This window comes from Diadema antillarum, unplaced genomic scaffold (genome assembly GCF_040938485.1).
Source record: "Diadema antillarum isolate AM-2024a unplaced genomic scaffold, OU_Dant_1.0 seq00000718_RagTag, whole genome shotgun sequence".
NCBI lineage: Eukaryota > Metazoa > Echinodermata > Echinoidea > Diadematoida > Diadematidae > Diadema > Diadema antillarum.
This window is the reverse complement of record NW_027271622.1, coordinates 873,578-891,587: the sequence shown is the minus strand read 5'-3', so window position 1 is coordinate 891,587 and position 18,010 is coordinate 873,578. Positions and strand designations below refer to the sequence as shown.

The 18,010-nt window shown below is 38.6% G+C and overlaps 1 protein-coding gene across 1 annotated transcript in view; it reads right to left on the bottom strand.

Annotated features, from left to right (window-relative positions):
- LOC139737987 (polypeptide N-acetylgalactosaminyltransferase 1-like) overlaps positions 1-18,010 on the bottom strand; it is a 49,271-nt gene that overhangs the window by 14,261 nt on the left and 17,000 nt on the right. The window contains exon 2 of the mRNA XM_071648653.1: positions 6,965-7,142. Coding sequence (XP_071504754.1) covers positions 6,965-7,142 — 178 coding nt within the window. The remainder of the gene's footprint in view (positions 1-6,964; positions 7,143-18,010) is intronic.

Below are 18,010 nucleotides of genomic sequence, written 5' to 3'. Positions count from 1 at the left end.
TGATGAAAAATCGGTTTTCAAATGGCTGAGATATCTGAAAACAAGGCGAAACAAAGAGATCCTAATGAAAGGCGTGGCCTGTCGCCTTTTATTATTATCATTTTTTTTTTGATATCTCAGCCATTTGAAAACCAATTTTCATCAAATAAACGTTGAATTCTTCTTAAAAGTATATGCTCTTTCATATTTCATAGGAGGTCTCTCATTATCTCACTTAGGAATGTTCAAAACATGAATCCCCACCTCAACCAGTACTGTACAGTCCCTTTGAGGGGATGAGTAATAAACCACACGAGTTGTATTCAGTTACAAGATGTTATCAGACCTCATCTTGGAATATAACGAAAAGCTAACTAACAGTGATCTGTAATATTTCCTTTCCGTCAGGAATATTACCCTGTTACAAACACGAACACACACACACACACACACACACACACACGCACACACACACACACACACTCACGCACACACACATACACACACAACATCTGCCTCTCCCTCTCTCGCTCACACACTCCCTCTCTGTCCTTCTCTTTTCCCCCTCCCCGGCATCATCCAGTAAGAGAGAGCTGATAACCTTAATACGAGACACAATGGTCTAAGAATGAGGGGTGAGGCTAGCGTAACGTCTGTTCATTCTCGAAGGTCTTTTCAGGGGAAATTTGCAGAAATGCTGACCTTGCTGCTCATAAGTCTTACCCTCTTAACTTTGTGACTCACAAACGCACCTGTCCAAAAATTGTCCTCTGTTTTACTTCGTATCATCTTGATGGGGGATTAGATCCTTAATAAAAAAACCTTGGTTGTGCTCTATTTTTCTGGCGTCAATCGCTTCCCGCCATTTACTGGTTTACTAACGAGTTGTGGTCACTCTCCGGCGGGTTTCAGACGCTATTGAGATGGGTCAGGATTTTGACGATTAACACCTCCTATGGATGATGTGTTCCTTGCGACTTTCCACAGTGAAATCTCTAAAGGGTAAAAGGGTTGTCTTCTATGATTCTGAAATTGAGATACTTCTGTGTTATTGAATGATTGCATGTACCATTTGTCCCGAGGTCTCATTGCAAAAAAGTGGTCACAGACTTTGCCTTGATGTTGAAATAAAAAAAAAAAAACAGTTGTGTGAGCACATTGAATTTTACGGTTATCAAGCTGAACAAGGAAAGTTGAATGTGTAGAAATAAAAGAAATGATTATGATGTTAGTGATGATGATGATGATTATGATGATGATGATGATGATGATGATGAATATGATGATGATGACAATATATGAAGAGCTTGCTTCCAAAAGGCGCTAAATCCATCATTTTTCAGTGGATTTAGCGTCTTCTGGAAGCAAGCTCTTCAAATGATGATAAAGACATGATGATAATTTAACAATAATAAGAGTAAATAGTGGGGAGCATATTAGGAATACTAGATTAGAGTACACCCCACTTAATGTATGGCCCTGTTCCGAAGTGAAATGAATGATTTTTTTTTTTTTTAATATATCGCATCGAATCATAGTAAAGTTAGACCCAGCCAGCATTGGCGATTTCGATGGGTTAGATTTGTAATTGCATAATCGGTCAACGTGATATATCTATATTCGTAAGATGAAAACCTTAAGGCGCATGATTATGAAATAACTTTAATGTGCATCATCATATGTTAATCAACGCTTTAGAACGTGTCAAATTTAAGTCACCACAACGTTCTATTGTACGTTCGATTTCAATGAAACTTATACCGCATCGTTTGCTTGATTTTATTCTGCGTATATTATCGTCAAATGAAACGCAGAGTAGCACTGTGCTTTAAAGAGGCCAAGAAAGCACAATGTTACATGTTTGGGAAAAGACACCTTTCATTCAGCACTTAGAGACCAAGGTAATAGGAATCGTGCCAAAATGTCATATATTATGTTCCCACATTTTGCACTTTAGACAAACTATGACGTCTGTAGACCTACGGTATCCGCAAACCTTTAACAATGCGAGGCATAACAAACCAAGACAAAAGGAACACCGACTATGACCCTGGAAAGAGGCTGGTATAGGATTTTGAAGTCATAGTATGACCTAAATTCAAAATCACTTTCTGCCACACATATTAAAAGTGACAACAAAGACATTTTCCACAAGGATAAAAGAACTAGCACGATAGCAATCATCAAAATACTGAGCTACATGTATAGTGTGCAGATTGAGGCTTGATCAGTAGTCCTGCCATGACATCTCGTGGCAACGATGCATCGTTGCCACGAGATGTCATTACCGAGTATGCCGGAATCGCCGCTCGTTTGTGCAGTTCGTATCAAATCGTGTTTTCACTGAGTTTCATGGAAAGAAAAAGAAAAGCGTTCAGTGTCTTCGAGCATAATTATGTTGACGGAAAGAGACAATTGCAGCGTTAGCAGCAGCTTCATGACTCCATGAAATCATTTCAATAGAGGGCGCCATCGTCCTATATATACCAATCAGTGCTTACACACTCCACCAGTGACTGATCTCTGATAGTCACACACAGATCAGCGATACAATCGACTGATTTAAATGCTGCTCGATTCTTGACATCTTTGGTTGGCAATGTAATTAAGTACATGCGATGTGTCACCATGAAATCCCTGCAATATGATTTTTTTCGATTTCTGACACTTATGAATTCTCGAAATGCTTAGCTCAAAATCGAAATAATACATTATCGTACTTGCCCTACTACAGTGCAAGAACAATTTTACATTTTAAAAAGGAAAGACAGAAAACTGTCAATAAAGTTGTACTGCCAAAATCAGCTTTCTACTAACTTTTCGTCCTTTTATAATCTCCTACTTTGCATATACGGGTAACACGGTGACGCCCTACATCTATAAATGCAAATATGTAATTATATACATAATCACGCAGGAAAAAACAAAACCATCAACGATTGTCTTATTCGATAATGAAGATATAAAAAAAGAACTACTAGTGCGTCCTTTGCAAAATATTTCCACGAAACATACTGCAATAAGATATTGAGAAGGTCTCTCAGTAACGGATCAATTTTGTGAAGAGTCGGAAAATTCAACTTGCATTATGATAAGACCGAATTCCAGCCAATCCCTTATCATGGTTAAACAGGTTTACCTGGACAGCAGTAAAGCAGTAAAACGGTAATATATTGAACAGAAGACGAGACAGTTCTGACAGAATAAAAGTAATCTATCTTCATTCTTCCTTCCCTCCTTCTTTCAATATTTCCACCTGTCTATCTCCCGCCTTCTCCTCCTCTTCCTCTTCTTCTGCTTTTTTTCTCTTCTTGTCCTTTCTTCACCAGTCCTTTCCACCTTTCGCAGTTTCTTCATCTTCTTCCTCTTCCTCTTCTCCTTCTCCTTCTTTTTTCTCCATCTCCTTCTCCTCCTTCTCACTTGTCTTCTTCTGCTTTTTTTTTCTTGTGTTTTCCCCCTCCGGTCTCGGCTGAGCTCTGCAAGGAGAAGCATGAGCAGGAGCTTGCCTTAATCCACTCGGATGGGAATGGCCCGATGATCCCTTTCCACCTTTCGCAGTTTCTTCTTCCTCCTACTCTTCTTTTCTTCTCCTCCCATTTCTTCTTTCCCTTCTCCTTCTCCTCATCCTCTTCCTTCTTCATCATCTTCTTCTTCTGCTTTGTTTTTGTTTTTTCATCTTTTCTTGTCCTTCCTCTCCAGTCTCGGCTGAAATTTGTTGCAAGCTGCAGGAGTTTGTCTTAACACTCAGAGAGGAAATGGCACGGTGATCCCTTTCCAACTTTTGCAGTTTCATCTTCTTCTCCTCTTCCTCTTCTTGTCCTATATTATTTCTTCTTCTCCTTCTCGTTCTCCTCATCTTCTACCGTCTTCATCTTTTTCATCTAGTTCTGCTTTTTTAAAATCTTTTTCCTCTTCTTCTGCTTTGTTTTTGTTTCATCATTTCTTTTCCTTTCCTCTCCGATCTCGGCTGAGCTCTGCAGGGAGAAGCAGGAGCAGGAGCTTGCCTTAATCCACTCGGAGGGGAATGGCCCGATGATCCCATACCAGCTATTAAAGGGATTGCCCAGTCTCGCTACGCAGGATATATGGATTCATTTCTGGCTGCCTAGGTTTTCCTTCCCTCCCCTATACTCCGCACCCCCCCCCCCTTTGCCCCCCCCCCCCCCCCTTTTCCCTCCCTCAACTTCCTTCGCATGATTCCTTTGACTAGCAGTATCAACTTTGCAACAACAGCAACAACAACAAATTACTCCCCCAAAAGGGGGATTCGTCCTGTCTGATATGAGTCCTGGATATGATACGCTTCGAATCCATTTCATCTGCAATTTGTCTGCTTTTGGCAACTTGCTTGGTTGCACTTTTCCGTCATAAAAGGTCACTGCGCTATCAAGTGATGGCTGTCGAAAAAAAAAAACACACACACACAGACGCAGACACAGAAAAACCTCCTACAAAGGCAGTGAAAAGCTCAACCATAACACTCACATGCAGTTTCGGTGCCACGAAATGCATTTTCCCAGAAAATGATACCGTAAGATTCGAGATAAGTTATAAAGTTACACAATGATAAAAACAACAGAATATAGCTATATATGGTTAATTTCCAAAACACGTTTTTTAATAAGAACTAGAGGTAGTGAGGTTCACGGTTTTAGTTGGTTTAAAGTGAAAACAAAATTCAGAACTGTCGACTTTTGCTCTTATATGTTCACAAATGTATAAAAAATGTGTGGAAAAAAAAACAACGCTGATGTAACATGATTTCAGTTAGGTAACTACAAAAACGCGAAATATTAGCCCAAAAGCTTCGCCGGAGCACAAGAACCACGATAGCAGGGCTTACCCGATGCTACGTGACGCTTCCTTCATGGACATGTTGGAAATACTTTCCGATATATTGCAAGCAATATTCCAGACGGTACAAGATGAATTTTGAGTCCCTCCTAGCATTAAGTTTTAGTTTTACTTGGACGAATATCAGCTATCTTTCCAAGCCATATCATGCCATTGTTTGTGTGCTCCCATTATCATACATTTGTGTGTGTGTGTGTGTGTGTGTGTGTGTGTGTGTGTGTGTGTGTGTGTGAGTGTCTTACTTCCAACCAATGCAGTGACCCACTTCTCAACAAGTTGGTCTTTTACATGGGCTTGTAGTTTCCAATACATACAAACACGATGATCCCGTTCAAAACTTTTGTACATTTTTTACCTCAACTTCTTGTGGTTACATAAAATCTAATAATTATATTGAATTGAAAGAATATATATATATATATATATATATATATATATGAGACTTTTCACGGCTTAAATTTTTGCCACTGTATAACGTATTAAAAGTGTTGTTAACCATTGGGAACAGTGACTTAAAAAATGTTCGAGTTATCACATTTGATGCATATCTTTAGGACAGTTACTAGTATATTACAAAACATCCAACCATAATCAATTTTGCAATAAAGCCTAAAATATAAGGAGATATCACTATTCTTCTCAATAAACCAGAACTGTTTATGCTAGAAATAATTTTATAATAACTATTGTTCACATTCTTTATATTCAACAATACTTAACATTGATTGTACTGATTAATATTTTTACATTGGTTGTTTCTACCCCTAACTCACATTTTAGAACTATTTTGAAGCACTAAAGCTGGGTTTTTGTTTCATCTGCAAATGGTGAATAATGCCTTTAATGGAGTGACGAGCCATATCTATGTTAATCAATCCTGAACCACAGAGGAGCTAAATGAAGAGAGGCGTTTCCGTTTACCCCAGCATCCCAGGGTGCAGCCACCCCAAATCAATGTCAAGCTGTCTGTCACTGCACAAACCCCACACAAGCAAGGCGAAAACGTGATAATGAGTTCATCATCCTGTTTATCATTCGACCAAACGTGCTTGAGTGTCTCTCTGTTATGTTTCTCTCCCCCCCCCCCCTCTCTCTCTCTCTCTGTCGACGCTTCTTGGCTAAGCTATATATCTAATATCATAGTTTACTCTGTCCAGAGCTTTATGTTGTTTTTGTTTCTGTTTTTGTTCTTTCTTTGGTTTACTGAAGATTCGTTCCTTGGCATTATTTCATTTTGCTTCTCAAATCAAATCAAAATAAAATTACATAGTTGTGAAAATTTCAAACAAAACATAATCAAAATTAATTCGACCTTGACTTGCCATATTTCACTGCTACTGATTTCAAAATACGACATCTTCATATACCATGTCAATGCATCAATCTATGACCACAATTTCCAATTCTGGCTGACGATACCAGAATGATTAAAGTCACATCAACTTAACTCATTTTCAACGAGAACCTAGTGGACCAGGCATGTGCGACGTCTATTGGGACTTCACCAATTGATTCGATTCCATTTTGACCAGTTATATTTTTCCATGACAATGATAAATGATGCTATACAAATGAAATAAGGTTATTTACATTAGCAAAATATATATACAAAACAGTTCTTTTAGAGCTGGCAAAAATCAAACTATTAATACCTACGAAGGGAAGCTTTAAAAGCGTACTTTGTAAAGTGCTATATACCCATACATGCCAAAAATGACATACTGGCCAGATATACGGCAAATAAACACAATACATGTAGTAATAGTGGAATATTCTTTTCCTTGTTAAAAGAAACTACATAATTCTGCACACGCTAAAAATAACCCGTATTTTGGTCTGAGATTACCACAGCTGTCTACCACAAGATATTTAATGAAGATATTTTTGGTTTAAAGTTTACTTGCATGGTGTACTTGCCTTGGTAAACACAAATTACCTATCGTTTACATTCAGGTGATGAAGTCACTCAAAACTTTTTGCACACAGTACAAATTTGAACTGACGGAACTGAAGTTTGTTCTCTTCTCTGCTTTCGAGGTTAAGATCACGTCCGTAAATAAGCGCATCTAATGATATAAAAGACAGTGTCAGACAATATTGACACACATCAGTTAATGTTGACTTCACTTACTGTTTCGGTCGAACATCTGGGAGTGATCGATTGAAGCCGATCATGTCGCTAGCCATGAGATTGAACGAGTTGAGTTTGAACAGATCGTCTGCTTTGGCCCGTAGGTGTGGCTCTAGTATAACGGGTTTCCCATTCGCCCCTGGAGGCTCGCCCTCCGGCCTTGGTTTTCGCGGAAGAGCTGTAAGAACGGAGAGGAGAAATTTCAGCTAACTTTTTGTAGAGAAGTTATTTAGTGCAAAAAAAAAAATGTGGATTTTTTTTTTCAATGGTTGAACAACATGGCAAAAAGACAAACAAACAAACAAACCGGAAAACAAATGACAAAATTCACAAGGGTAAAGAGGTACAGAACAAGGGGAGATGAACGCAACACATCATTATAACCTCTATAGAATTGATCGATACATCCGACACTCTGATTGACAAGGTTCAAACTGATAGGCTTACTGTTGAGATTGCTGTTATTGCTGTAAGATATAACTATTGGATATTAATGAGATTACTGTTCAGACTTACAATTGAGATTAAATGTTTACAATCACACAAGCTCAGTAAACGAAGTGAATTGATTTATCATGTTAGAAAATTATTCTTTAAAAGTGGAATAAAAGTTGACAAAAAAGTGACTAACGAAATGAAATTTTTCATTCGCATTGCCGCTTTTGCACATCAGAATGTGGAGGATGTAGCCTACTCCTTCAAACATAAAGAGGTTTCTGCCGCCCGAAGGTAAAAAGATGAGACAAGCGAAGACGAAAGTTTCCAAAGAATTCCTAAATCCTTCCTGAAATCCTTAGTGCACGATAACTTGTGATGAGATGATAATCTTCCAAGAATCCGTGGCACGAATTTTGTCTCCGGACCTTAAAGAGCATACAGTTAGTCACGTGTCCCGTCAAGGTAGGCTTACACATGAATACTGCTACATCATCGAGCCTCGTCTCAGCTCAAATTTCCTGTAGACATACACCACGTCTTTGTTTATAATTATGTGTGTGTGTGCGTGTATGTGTGTGTATGTGTGTGTGTGTGTGTGTGTTTGTGTGTCCGTGTGTGTGTAGTTCGTTGGAATACGGTAGGAGGAATACATACCCCTCGGCATTGCTTGGTGACATATATAGACACAATCATAATGTCATTATTGATAACATCGTTATGATCATCTTTATCTTATACTTTGAATAAGGTTACATAATATTTCACCCAGTTGAGTTGGATGATTATTCGATGACGTATCAATAATGATCTCAAATAAAACTGTACATAGATATCCAGATTAAAAAAAAAACAGTGGCTATGCATTTTTTTTTTTTTGCTTATTCTTTTTCGAGTGCTCCACGTCTTACAAGCTCCGCTTTTCGGTAGGTCGTATTTTTTTCCATCGCTTTATTTATTTTTTGTCGTCTTTGCAAAGTATGCATTGTTTTTCTCATTATTCATCATATTTTAGTACATATTTTGCATTAAACTTTATCACTTGTACTTCTTACAATTGCTATACAAATATAATTTGTCAAATGTATATCTAAGAATGTATTAATCTTCGTTGGATCGAAATAGAGTAACTGAATTGAATTGATTTGAATTGAATTTACCTAATTAGGCATCATGATTGTGGCGAATGTTTTTTTTTTCATTTTTGTGTGTAATTTATGCGCCATTACTTTGTCAAAAGTGCACTTTTTAAACTCTTCCATGACATATCCTTGAAAGGTCAAACCAGGGAGGTGTTACACAGATGGAGTGGCAACTCTTCATAATTCATGCATACACATGTTTGGGTTCAAGGCGTTACAATGGGATGTCTAGCATTCCACTACGCTTTGAAATCATGCTCGGCACCGCTCTATAGTTGCAAGACGAAGTTCGGAGACGAAGAACGCATTTCACCTTTCGTTGAATTACAAGCTTTATTTCACCGTAAAATTTTAAATGAAATACTCGAATTGATTTAGAATAGTTTAGGAATGAATTCAGTATTATAAACATGTATTTCTAGTTTCTTCGTAATGCGCAAATCGAAATGAAATGAAAATTAGGCCCTCTTAAAAACCTGATATTTTTCTATAATGCGCACATTTCCGCATGATAGTTTTCTATCTTTTATTCTGGGATATTTTTATCTTTCAAATGAAGTACTCCGCTACAGCGTGTTCCAGCGTGCTTTTAAACTATTTGCTGTTAAAATTGTCAATTTTACACTGCATTTTGATTCGCTGCTCAAATTCAAGGTACACAAATTCATTGTTGCCATCACATTGAAAGAGAGAGCGAATTGCAGTTGGGTCAAGTATTTCTAGATGTGAGAGCGCTAGTCCCGATTATTGATGCTCTCTTTTGTCAAAGCAAATGGGTAACACCTGTAGTTGAACGCATAACTTCTCGGCGGTGCCGCGCATGACTTCAAAGGAGAGCAGTAGTTGTCTCTCCTTCTCTAGCACCTCCCTGGTCAAACTAAGCTTGCGTATGTCCCTTGCACTGAGTGTACATTCTTTGTTTGGATCTTTAGTGTAATATATGCCCGAGCAGGTCTTCATTTCTTTTAAAGGCAAAATTTACCATTTGCAAATGAAACAAAGCCCCAGAATTGGTGCTTTAAGATAGCTCTAAAATGTGAGTTAGGGATAGAAACAACCACTGTAAAAATTTGAATCCGTATAATCAATGTTAAGTATTGTTAAATACACAAAATGTGAACAATAGTTATAATAATGAGAATGCTTCCAGATTAAACTGTCTGCAGTTATGGTTTATTGAGAAAAATACTGATATCTCCTTATATTTTAGGATTTATTGTGAAAATTTTATATGGTAGGATGTTTTGTGATACAACAGACCTACACATATGCATCAAATGTGATATCTTGAACATTTTTTAAATCACTGCTACCAAGGGTAAACAGGACCTTTAAAACGTGAATACACTGATACAGAATGCTATCAAAAAGTACAGATGATCGATCTGGCAAAGTATAGCATTTCCGTGCAAAAATACTATCATATCCGAATTTCTCCAAAATTTTATCAGCAATGGTATAGTATACATTTCATTGAAAAAAAAAAGTAACATAATAATGTAGCATAGCAGCATTATGCAGGGTTGCATACTTTCGCATGGTAAATGAGGAAATTGTACATTGACATCCATACGTATAGAATGGCTTTTTCCTACCACCTGAGCATCTGCGTTCGCCATCCTCACCCATCTATAATGACCATCCAGGCAGCATGCTCTCTGATTATTGCTGTCATGTATCCCAGACTCACTGACTCATGATCGAGACTGAAACCTCGCTTGAACTTTAAAGGGATGATATAGTTTTGGATGAGATTGGGCCTTAGGTTTCCAATGGTTTGGGGGGAGATAATGAGAAACCTCTTATGAACATGAAAGAGCATACAATTCTAAGAGGAATTCAAAGTTTATTTGCTGAAAATTGGTTTTGAAATGGCTGAGATAATGGTTGAGATATCCAAAAACAAAGAGGCTCTAATAAAGATGTGACCCACCTTTTATTAGGACCACTTTGTTTGGCTTTGTTTTGGATGCTTCAGCCGTTTCAAAATTTCATCTTTTTTTTCATCAATTTTCATCAAACAAACTTTGAATTCCTCTTAGAAGTGTATGCTCTTTAATATATCATAAGTGGTTTCTAATCATCTCGCATAAAGTTAACATCGGAATCTCCCATCTCAAAAACAAAACAAACACCAAAACAAAACAAAATTATACCATCCCTTTAAAGCGAAAAAAACTGGTATTATAGTTATGATATAAAAAAGTTTTATCTCAAAACTAGTCATCTCCACTCTTGTTAAGTTCAGATACTTGCAACTGAAACTGCTAAGTGATAAAGTGATGAATTAGAATAAGCACATTTCCTTATGTTAACATAAGTTATCACTGGAAGGGTTTATCTGACGATGGATCTAATTCAAATTGTTTTAAAATGGCGCTTAGCCCATTTTAAGATGAAACTCTTCGTATCCCTATAGCAAAACAGACTGCTAACACTGGTAAAGAGCATATATCAGTACAAAAATCATTCTGAGAGGATGGGTACGCCCCAACTTCAGTGAAAGAAATTGTCACATGAAAAAAAAAAAACATCGTAGAGTTCTCAAACAGCATGGAGGAACGAAAAATATAAAAAAGTTAGTAATTTCAGATTGATTTAATACATACATGGTTTATCAAGGAATGTCCTGGATCTAATTTTAATTTCTCATTGTATCTGAATATGAATCATAACTGCCTTAACCGTTGATTATGACGAAGATCGACAAGACATGACAGAAATATGAAGTATTATTTCTTTTGTTAAAACAAAAGAAATAAAAAGAAAAAATGGGGGGAGGGGCTTGCACCCCCTTTAATTTTTAAAGGCGCCTCCACTTTACGGATTCCTGGATCCGCCCCTGAACTCTACTGTCATTTACCTGTTATTCTCTCTCTGTGTGTAGATATCAGTATTGTAGTTCATTGTGTTGTACTCTTATTGTAATGTCAAGCCGATACAAACTTTCCACACTTTTTAAAGGACAAGTTCACCTTCATAGACATGTGGGTTGAGTGAATGCAGGAATATTAGTAGAACACATCAGTGAGAGTTTGAGGTAAATCGGACAATCCGTTCAAAAGTTATGAATTTTGGAACGTTTCTGCTCAGTCACGGCTGGATGAGAAGACTACTATAACTTCTGATGTCACATGAGTACAACGATATAAAGAAAGAATAAAGAAAATTCAACGTATTTCCATTTTTCTCGCATTACAAAAGAACACTCGACTTCCCTCTTTCAGAAGGCTGGGGGAATAATATTGCCCTTAACATGCGTCAGTAGCAAGTCGAAGAAATGTGCACTTTATTAAAAAAGTAAAGTTTTGTGAAATTCTCTTTTTATTTTCCTTATTATAGTTGTACGTATGTGACATCATACACTGTAGTTGTCTTCTCTTCCAGCAGTGACTGCGCAGATACTTAAAATATTCGTAACTTTTGAACGGATTGTCCAATTTTCCTCAAACTTTCACTGATGTGTTCTATTGCTGCATTCTCTCAATCATTATGTATATGAAGGTGGACTTGTCCTTTAAAGATTAGAAGAGAAGAATTCTAGGCTGAATCTGAAACTACGTCCCTCACATCTTATCGAGGAGGAGTAACGACAATGAACTCTGAACGAACGTTGAATGAACGAATGAACCTTTAAAGGTATTATTCACCATTGGGGGCTGGAGTGATTTTTAAAAATGTTTGAGTTATCACATTTGATGCATATGTGTATACGTCAGTTGTATCACAAAACATCTTATCATAATTTCGCGATAAAACCCAAAATATAATTTTTCTCAATTAACCATTTTAGTTAACTATTGTTCAGATTTTGTACATTCGATAACACTTAAAAAAATTTTTGCAGTGGTTGTTTCTATCCCTAACTCACATTTTAGAACTATTTTGAAGCACTACAGCTGGGTGTTTTTGTTTCATCTACAAAAATGGTAAATGATACGTTTAAGCTCAATCTGTAATATTTGGATGAAATTCCGCCTTTCACACCTCATCGAGGGATGAGAAAGGACAATGAGCATTGAACGAACGTTTAATGAGCGAATGAACCTTTAAGAACCCGTCTGGGGCTCGTCGGCCGACAGCACGAGCAAGCAAGTAATCCAGCAAGCATACAAACATAACTGGCAGGCAGGTTCACGAAGAGGTGGTCCGGATGTACGGAAACTACCTCTGGCAGATGAATAATGATCCAGCCCAGCGCATGTGTGGCGTGTGTCAGCGAAGAAGAGGCAAAAAAGAAAGAAGTAAGGAATTATGAAGACTTGAATGAACTGATGATGACACCGACTTGTATCCACTCATTATTTCGCGCCTGCAAAGTCATGTTAAGGCAACCACGCTCCGTGACAAGCCTCGGTAAATGAAGGTAAACCGGAGAACAAGTGGGCGGGGCTCGGGGAGGGGAGGGAGGTACGGGACAGGAAAGGGGTGGGCAGGAACCGGAGATACGGGGATGGGGGGGGGGGGGGGCAGAGAAGGGAGGATGGGGCAGGATGGCAAAACAGTGAAGAGTTGGAACGATTCCATGTGAACGGACGACAAAAGGAGAGATGGAAGGATGGAAAGAAATTAGGAGAAGGCTCATGCAAGGCGAAGTTCTATTCGACAGTTGCAACAGTGAGGAACGCGAAAGGACGCGAAGATTAGACCAACAAAACATGGGGAGGAAGTCAACAAGAAGTTCGGGAGAGGAGAACCCGTTAATTATCGATGGAGACCGAAATATAATATTATGATGTTATGACTCAGGCTGGAGGTGACGAAAGATGGAACTATTTTGGCAAGATTGGTATAATATTGAGTGGCTGGTAGCAAGGCTGCACAGGGAGAGAGAGAGAAAAAAATCTTGTATATTAAGGGACAAGGCGCTATACAGGAAATGAGGGGTTTGTTTAAGTGGTAGGGGTATCAACGCCATATTGCACACTAAAACTGCGTTGCTCTGCGCGTCCGGTTTGGCAGAAATCGGATGCTCGATTATAGAGATTTACGATAATAATATGAGAAGACACTGATTAACGTTAGATTTAAACCAGTTAACACCACTGGTAGTAGAAACTTCGATAAACTAGTCCAGCTACATAATGCAGTATACAATGCAGATGCATCCTTTAGTGTTCCAGGACTACAAAACCCCGGGTTCGTATGAGACCGTTGGGCATATCATGAAGTGTTATTATATCCTTTTCATCGTTAAAAGCCATTACCACAGGTTTTTGAGGTATTCATTGGTACTCCTTGGTCAAGCAGGCAAAACATTTCGTCCAGAGTTAAATGCACCATGCAGACTGCACTCAAACCAAAGACCACCTTGCCAGGTGATGTTTGTTATTCCGAAGGTTCGTTAATCTGAAAACGAAATAAGGTTCGTTATTCTGAAGGTTAGTTATCCCGAAACACACGAATTCCGTATACCTAGATGTTGGTTAATTCGAACATCTGCGGCGTTGTTCCGATGGTTCGTTATTCCAAAGGTTCGTTTCTCAGGAAATGCAGTGAGGTTTTTAAATCCGAAAACGAAAAGGCTAACGTTCTAACGAACCTTCGGAATTACGAATCTTATCTCGTTTTTGGATTAACAAACCTTCAGAAACACATACCTTGTGAATATGAAACTGCAAACGCTTTTTAACTATCAAAAGCGTCATCCAACGTCCCATGCCACAATTAAATACTAATTGTGAAGAGTTTCATGATTTATTAGGTTTGTGGACACTAAATGTGAATCAATGTTATCATCACATGGTATTATGCGTAATTTTGTCATTATTCCATTTACCTGGGGGTACAAGCTACTGTGAATCTTTTGTTAGTTTCTATCCATCAATTGATGCTAAAGGTAGGACAACATTGAAGGAGCTCGGAAGAAATGAACGCTTCAAACTGCAGTATTGCTTCAAATTGCATTATTCTTGTCATTCTATTTCATCATAACGAAGTTTCCATTAGGAAAAAAATGATTTATTTCAGTAGGAGTTGATTTCAGCTGAAGTGTTTGAATGACGATCATCATTAAATGCCTATAAAAAAATGTGAAAACAAATCACAGTCTTAACATGCGACTTCCCAAAAGCCCACAATTTCTTCAGCAATGTTCAGAATGCAATTTGTTAGGCGTCACGGAGTCCTTATTGTCAATATTAATGCAGTTTGGGCACTCTGCACTGATATAGAACACTGTCGCACATTTACAATCCATAAAGACGTAGTTAAGACATTCATCGAAAAGGGAAATCCTCCTTGCACCCAACCGCACCCTCGCCCCTCCCCGCCTCTTCCCTCCCTCATCCCGATTTCCCTCTCACCCTTCCTCCTCCTTCTCCTCCTTCTCCTCCTCACCGTTTATGCAGTACAGGTTAAAGGGATAGTACAGTATTGGTGGAGATGAGAATTGGGCTTTTAATTTTTTGCGGGATACCAAGAAAACACTTATGATACAGAACATAAGAGGAATTCGAAGTTTTAAGAGGAATTCAAAGTTTATTTGAAGAAAATCGGTTTGGAATTACTGAAACATCCAAAAACAAAGTAAAACAAAGCGACTGTAAAAAAAAAAAGGTGGGTCCCACACTTTATTAGAATTGCTCTGTTTTGGGTATCTCAGCCATTTCAAAACTAATTTTCATCAAATAAACGTTGAATTCCTCATGGAATTATATGCTTTTTCATATTTCATGAGAGGTTTCTCATTATCTCACCAAAAAAAATGTTAGAAACCTGAAATTAGGTCTCAACCAAAACTATACGATCCCTTTAATGCAGGGCACCGGAAATCCAGAGTCTTTACACGGTAGAGACGTGAGGGATACCCAGAGTGACTCTGCGAGGAAAGCTCAAGAGAGGGGGCTGCCTCGCTTCTCGCCTGTTGCTCGTCACCTTGCAACTGTCTGACTTCAGGCACCGTGCCAGCGAAAAGCAAGGAAGAAACACGCATTTCTTCTTTGAAGTTTGATTGTTTTGTTTTGAATTGTTTTGAATTGTGATGTTATGGTTGTCTTACTTGTGAACTTGTTTCCAAATTCAACACTAAATAATGTCCCGTAAGTTGTTGTTGTTGTTGTTGTTGTTATTGTTGTGTGTGTGTGTGTGTGTGTGTGTGTGTGTGTGTGTCTGTGTGTGTGTCTGTGTGTGTGTGCGCGCGCGCGCATTGTGTGTGTCAGTTAAAGGGATGGTACAGTTTCGGCTGAGATGCGGCTACAGGTTTCCAAAGTTGTTTTTTTTTATGATAGTTTTTGAGATAATAATAAACCTTTTACGAAATATAAAGAATATAATAATTCTAAGAGGAATTCAAAGTTTATTTGATGAAAATTGGTTTTGAAACGGCTGAGATATCGAAAACAAAGCAATCCCAATAAAAGGTGGGACCCGCCCTTTATTAGGATCGTTTTATTTTGCTTTGTTGCTGGATATCTCAGCCTTTTCAAAACCGATTTTTATCGAATAAACTTTGAATTCCTCTTACAACTGTGTGCTCTTTAAAATTTCATAAAGTAGTTTCTGAGCATCTTGCAAAAAATAAAAGGCTGAATTTTCATCTCAGCCAATACTATACCATCCCTTTAAAGGTCCAATTCTGTTAGAGGTGATTCTTGGCTATGATATACGGTAAGTGACTCATCACAAGTCAAGTACATGTATTGTAGGAATGTTGTTTTGAAGGGGGAGGGCTTTCAAAGTAAGGGCCCGCTGAAGTGCGTTGAGCGATCCTTTATTGCGTGTCAAGGGGAACATAGAGACATCATTAAACGTTGCACGTCCCCGTCATGGCGGGATTGTTACATTAACCTAACACTCGATTCTTTCAGAATTATATTTTGTATGATTATAATTAGCTACCGACGAGAATAAAGTTTTTGCTGGTTTTCTCAAACACTTTCTCATACCTAATGGATTAAAAAACACACAAAGTAAGACAAGGAAAGTGTATCTACAGAAGCATTCCAGCACAATAATCATCTTTAATTGTATGCTAGGATATGAGGAAGAAAAGGTGTAATACTGCCAGAAAATATTCTTCCAACACCAAATTAGCCGAGGTTACCCATCAAACCGCATATTTTCTGGGCTACTTAAAGGTTAAGCCTTGCGACCTTTTTTGTTTGTTTTCTAATGCAGCGTCACATTAAGATCTCATGTTTGCCAACTTATTTATAAAGAGGCAAAATTGTCAAAACATGACTCATGGTATGTAGAATAAGGACACATACACACATACACACTCCCACACACAGGAGTATGCACACACAAAATTATGGGATCTAAGCTAAAGATAGAAATGGAAGGATTAATGATAACACTTAACAGGCGTATCCGGGCAATTACCCTCAGAGGGCAATTATCCCCCTGCTAAATACCAGTTAGTGGTAAGGTTAGAGTTAAGATTAGGGTTAGGGTTAGGCTTAGGGTTAGGAGTTTGGGTTAGGGTTAGGATTAGGTTCAGGATTAGGATTAGGATTAAGGCCAGGGGAAGGGTCCGGGGTAATTGCCCAGGGGGTAATTGCCCTAGACCCCTTAACAGGCACACTTAGTGAGGAAAGCATCAGCAAAGATGTACTTTAATACCCCATAATAAAACGCCCATGGCTAATACTCGGAAGGCAATTAAAGCAGAACTGGATCATTTCTGAGCGTAGTTTAGACATCCAGTGATATCACCACCTCGATAGGCAACAGCCCTTGTAAGTAAATCAAGGGTGACTGGGTCTTGAATCGAATGGGATTAAGCTAAGCAAGTAGGCCCAGTGATAAAATGTCGAGCTTGTGGGCCTTTTTGCCCCGTGTAGATGGGCCTTTTTTTATGCAGTGTCTAGCCCATGGGCATGTTTTAGTTTGTGCCTAGCTAATGGGCCTGTTTTTTTCATGTTGTCTAGATCGTGAGCTCTCTATAGGGCTTTTTACACTTGTAAATTTTTGCTTAGTCCCGTACCAACGGTGGGGCTATTATAGGGGGGGGGGGGGGGGGGGCTTAGCCCACTTTCTGTTTACACTCGTTTTTGCCAAAGTGGGCTAGCCCCACCGATAATTCCGTACTATCGGGCCCTGCAAAATAGCAGGGTTAGCACCGCAATTGCGGTGCCAAGCAAGAGAGTGTATGTAAACAGAACGAAAAAAATAATCCGGGGCTATTAAAGCGACGGAGACGAAGTCCGACCCCCACTAACCAATCAGAAACGAGGTAATCAAGTGCTGCCGGTGCGTGCGTATACGTGTACAGTGCACAGCGTAATCATGAATATGCATGTGGTTTGGAAAGTACCGGACTAAGAAATACGAGTGTAAAAAGGTCAATTTTCTCCTTAGCCCCGGACAAGAGCGTAGTACGGGACTAATTGGCGAGAGTAAAAAGCTGAAAAAATTGGTACGGGACTAACGATAGTCCTGGGTCAGAGAAAGTACGGGGTTAAAGCCCCTGTTCCACTATGCCGTTCTCGCTACGATTTGACAATTTTCTCACATCGGGAAGGAT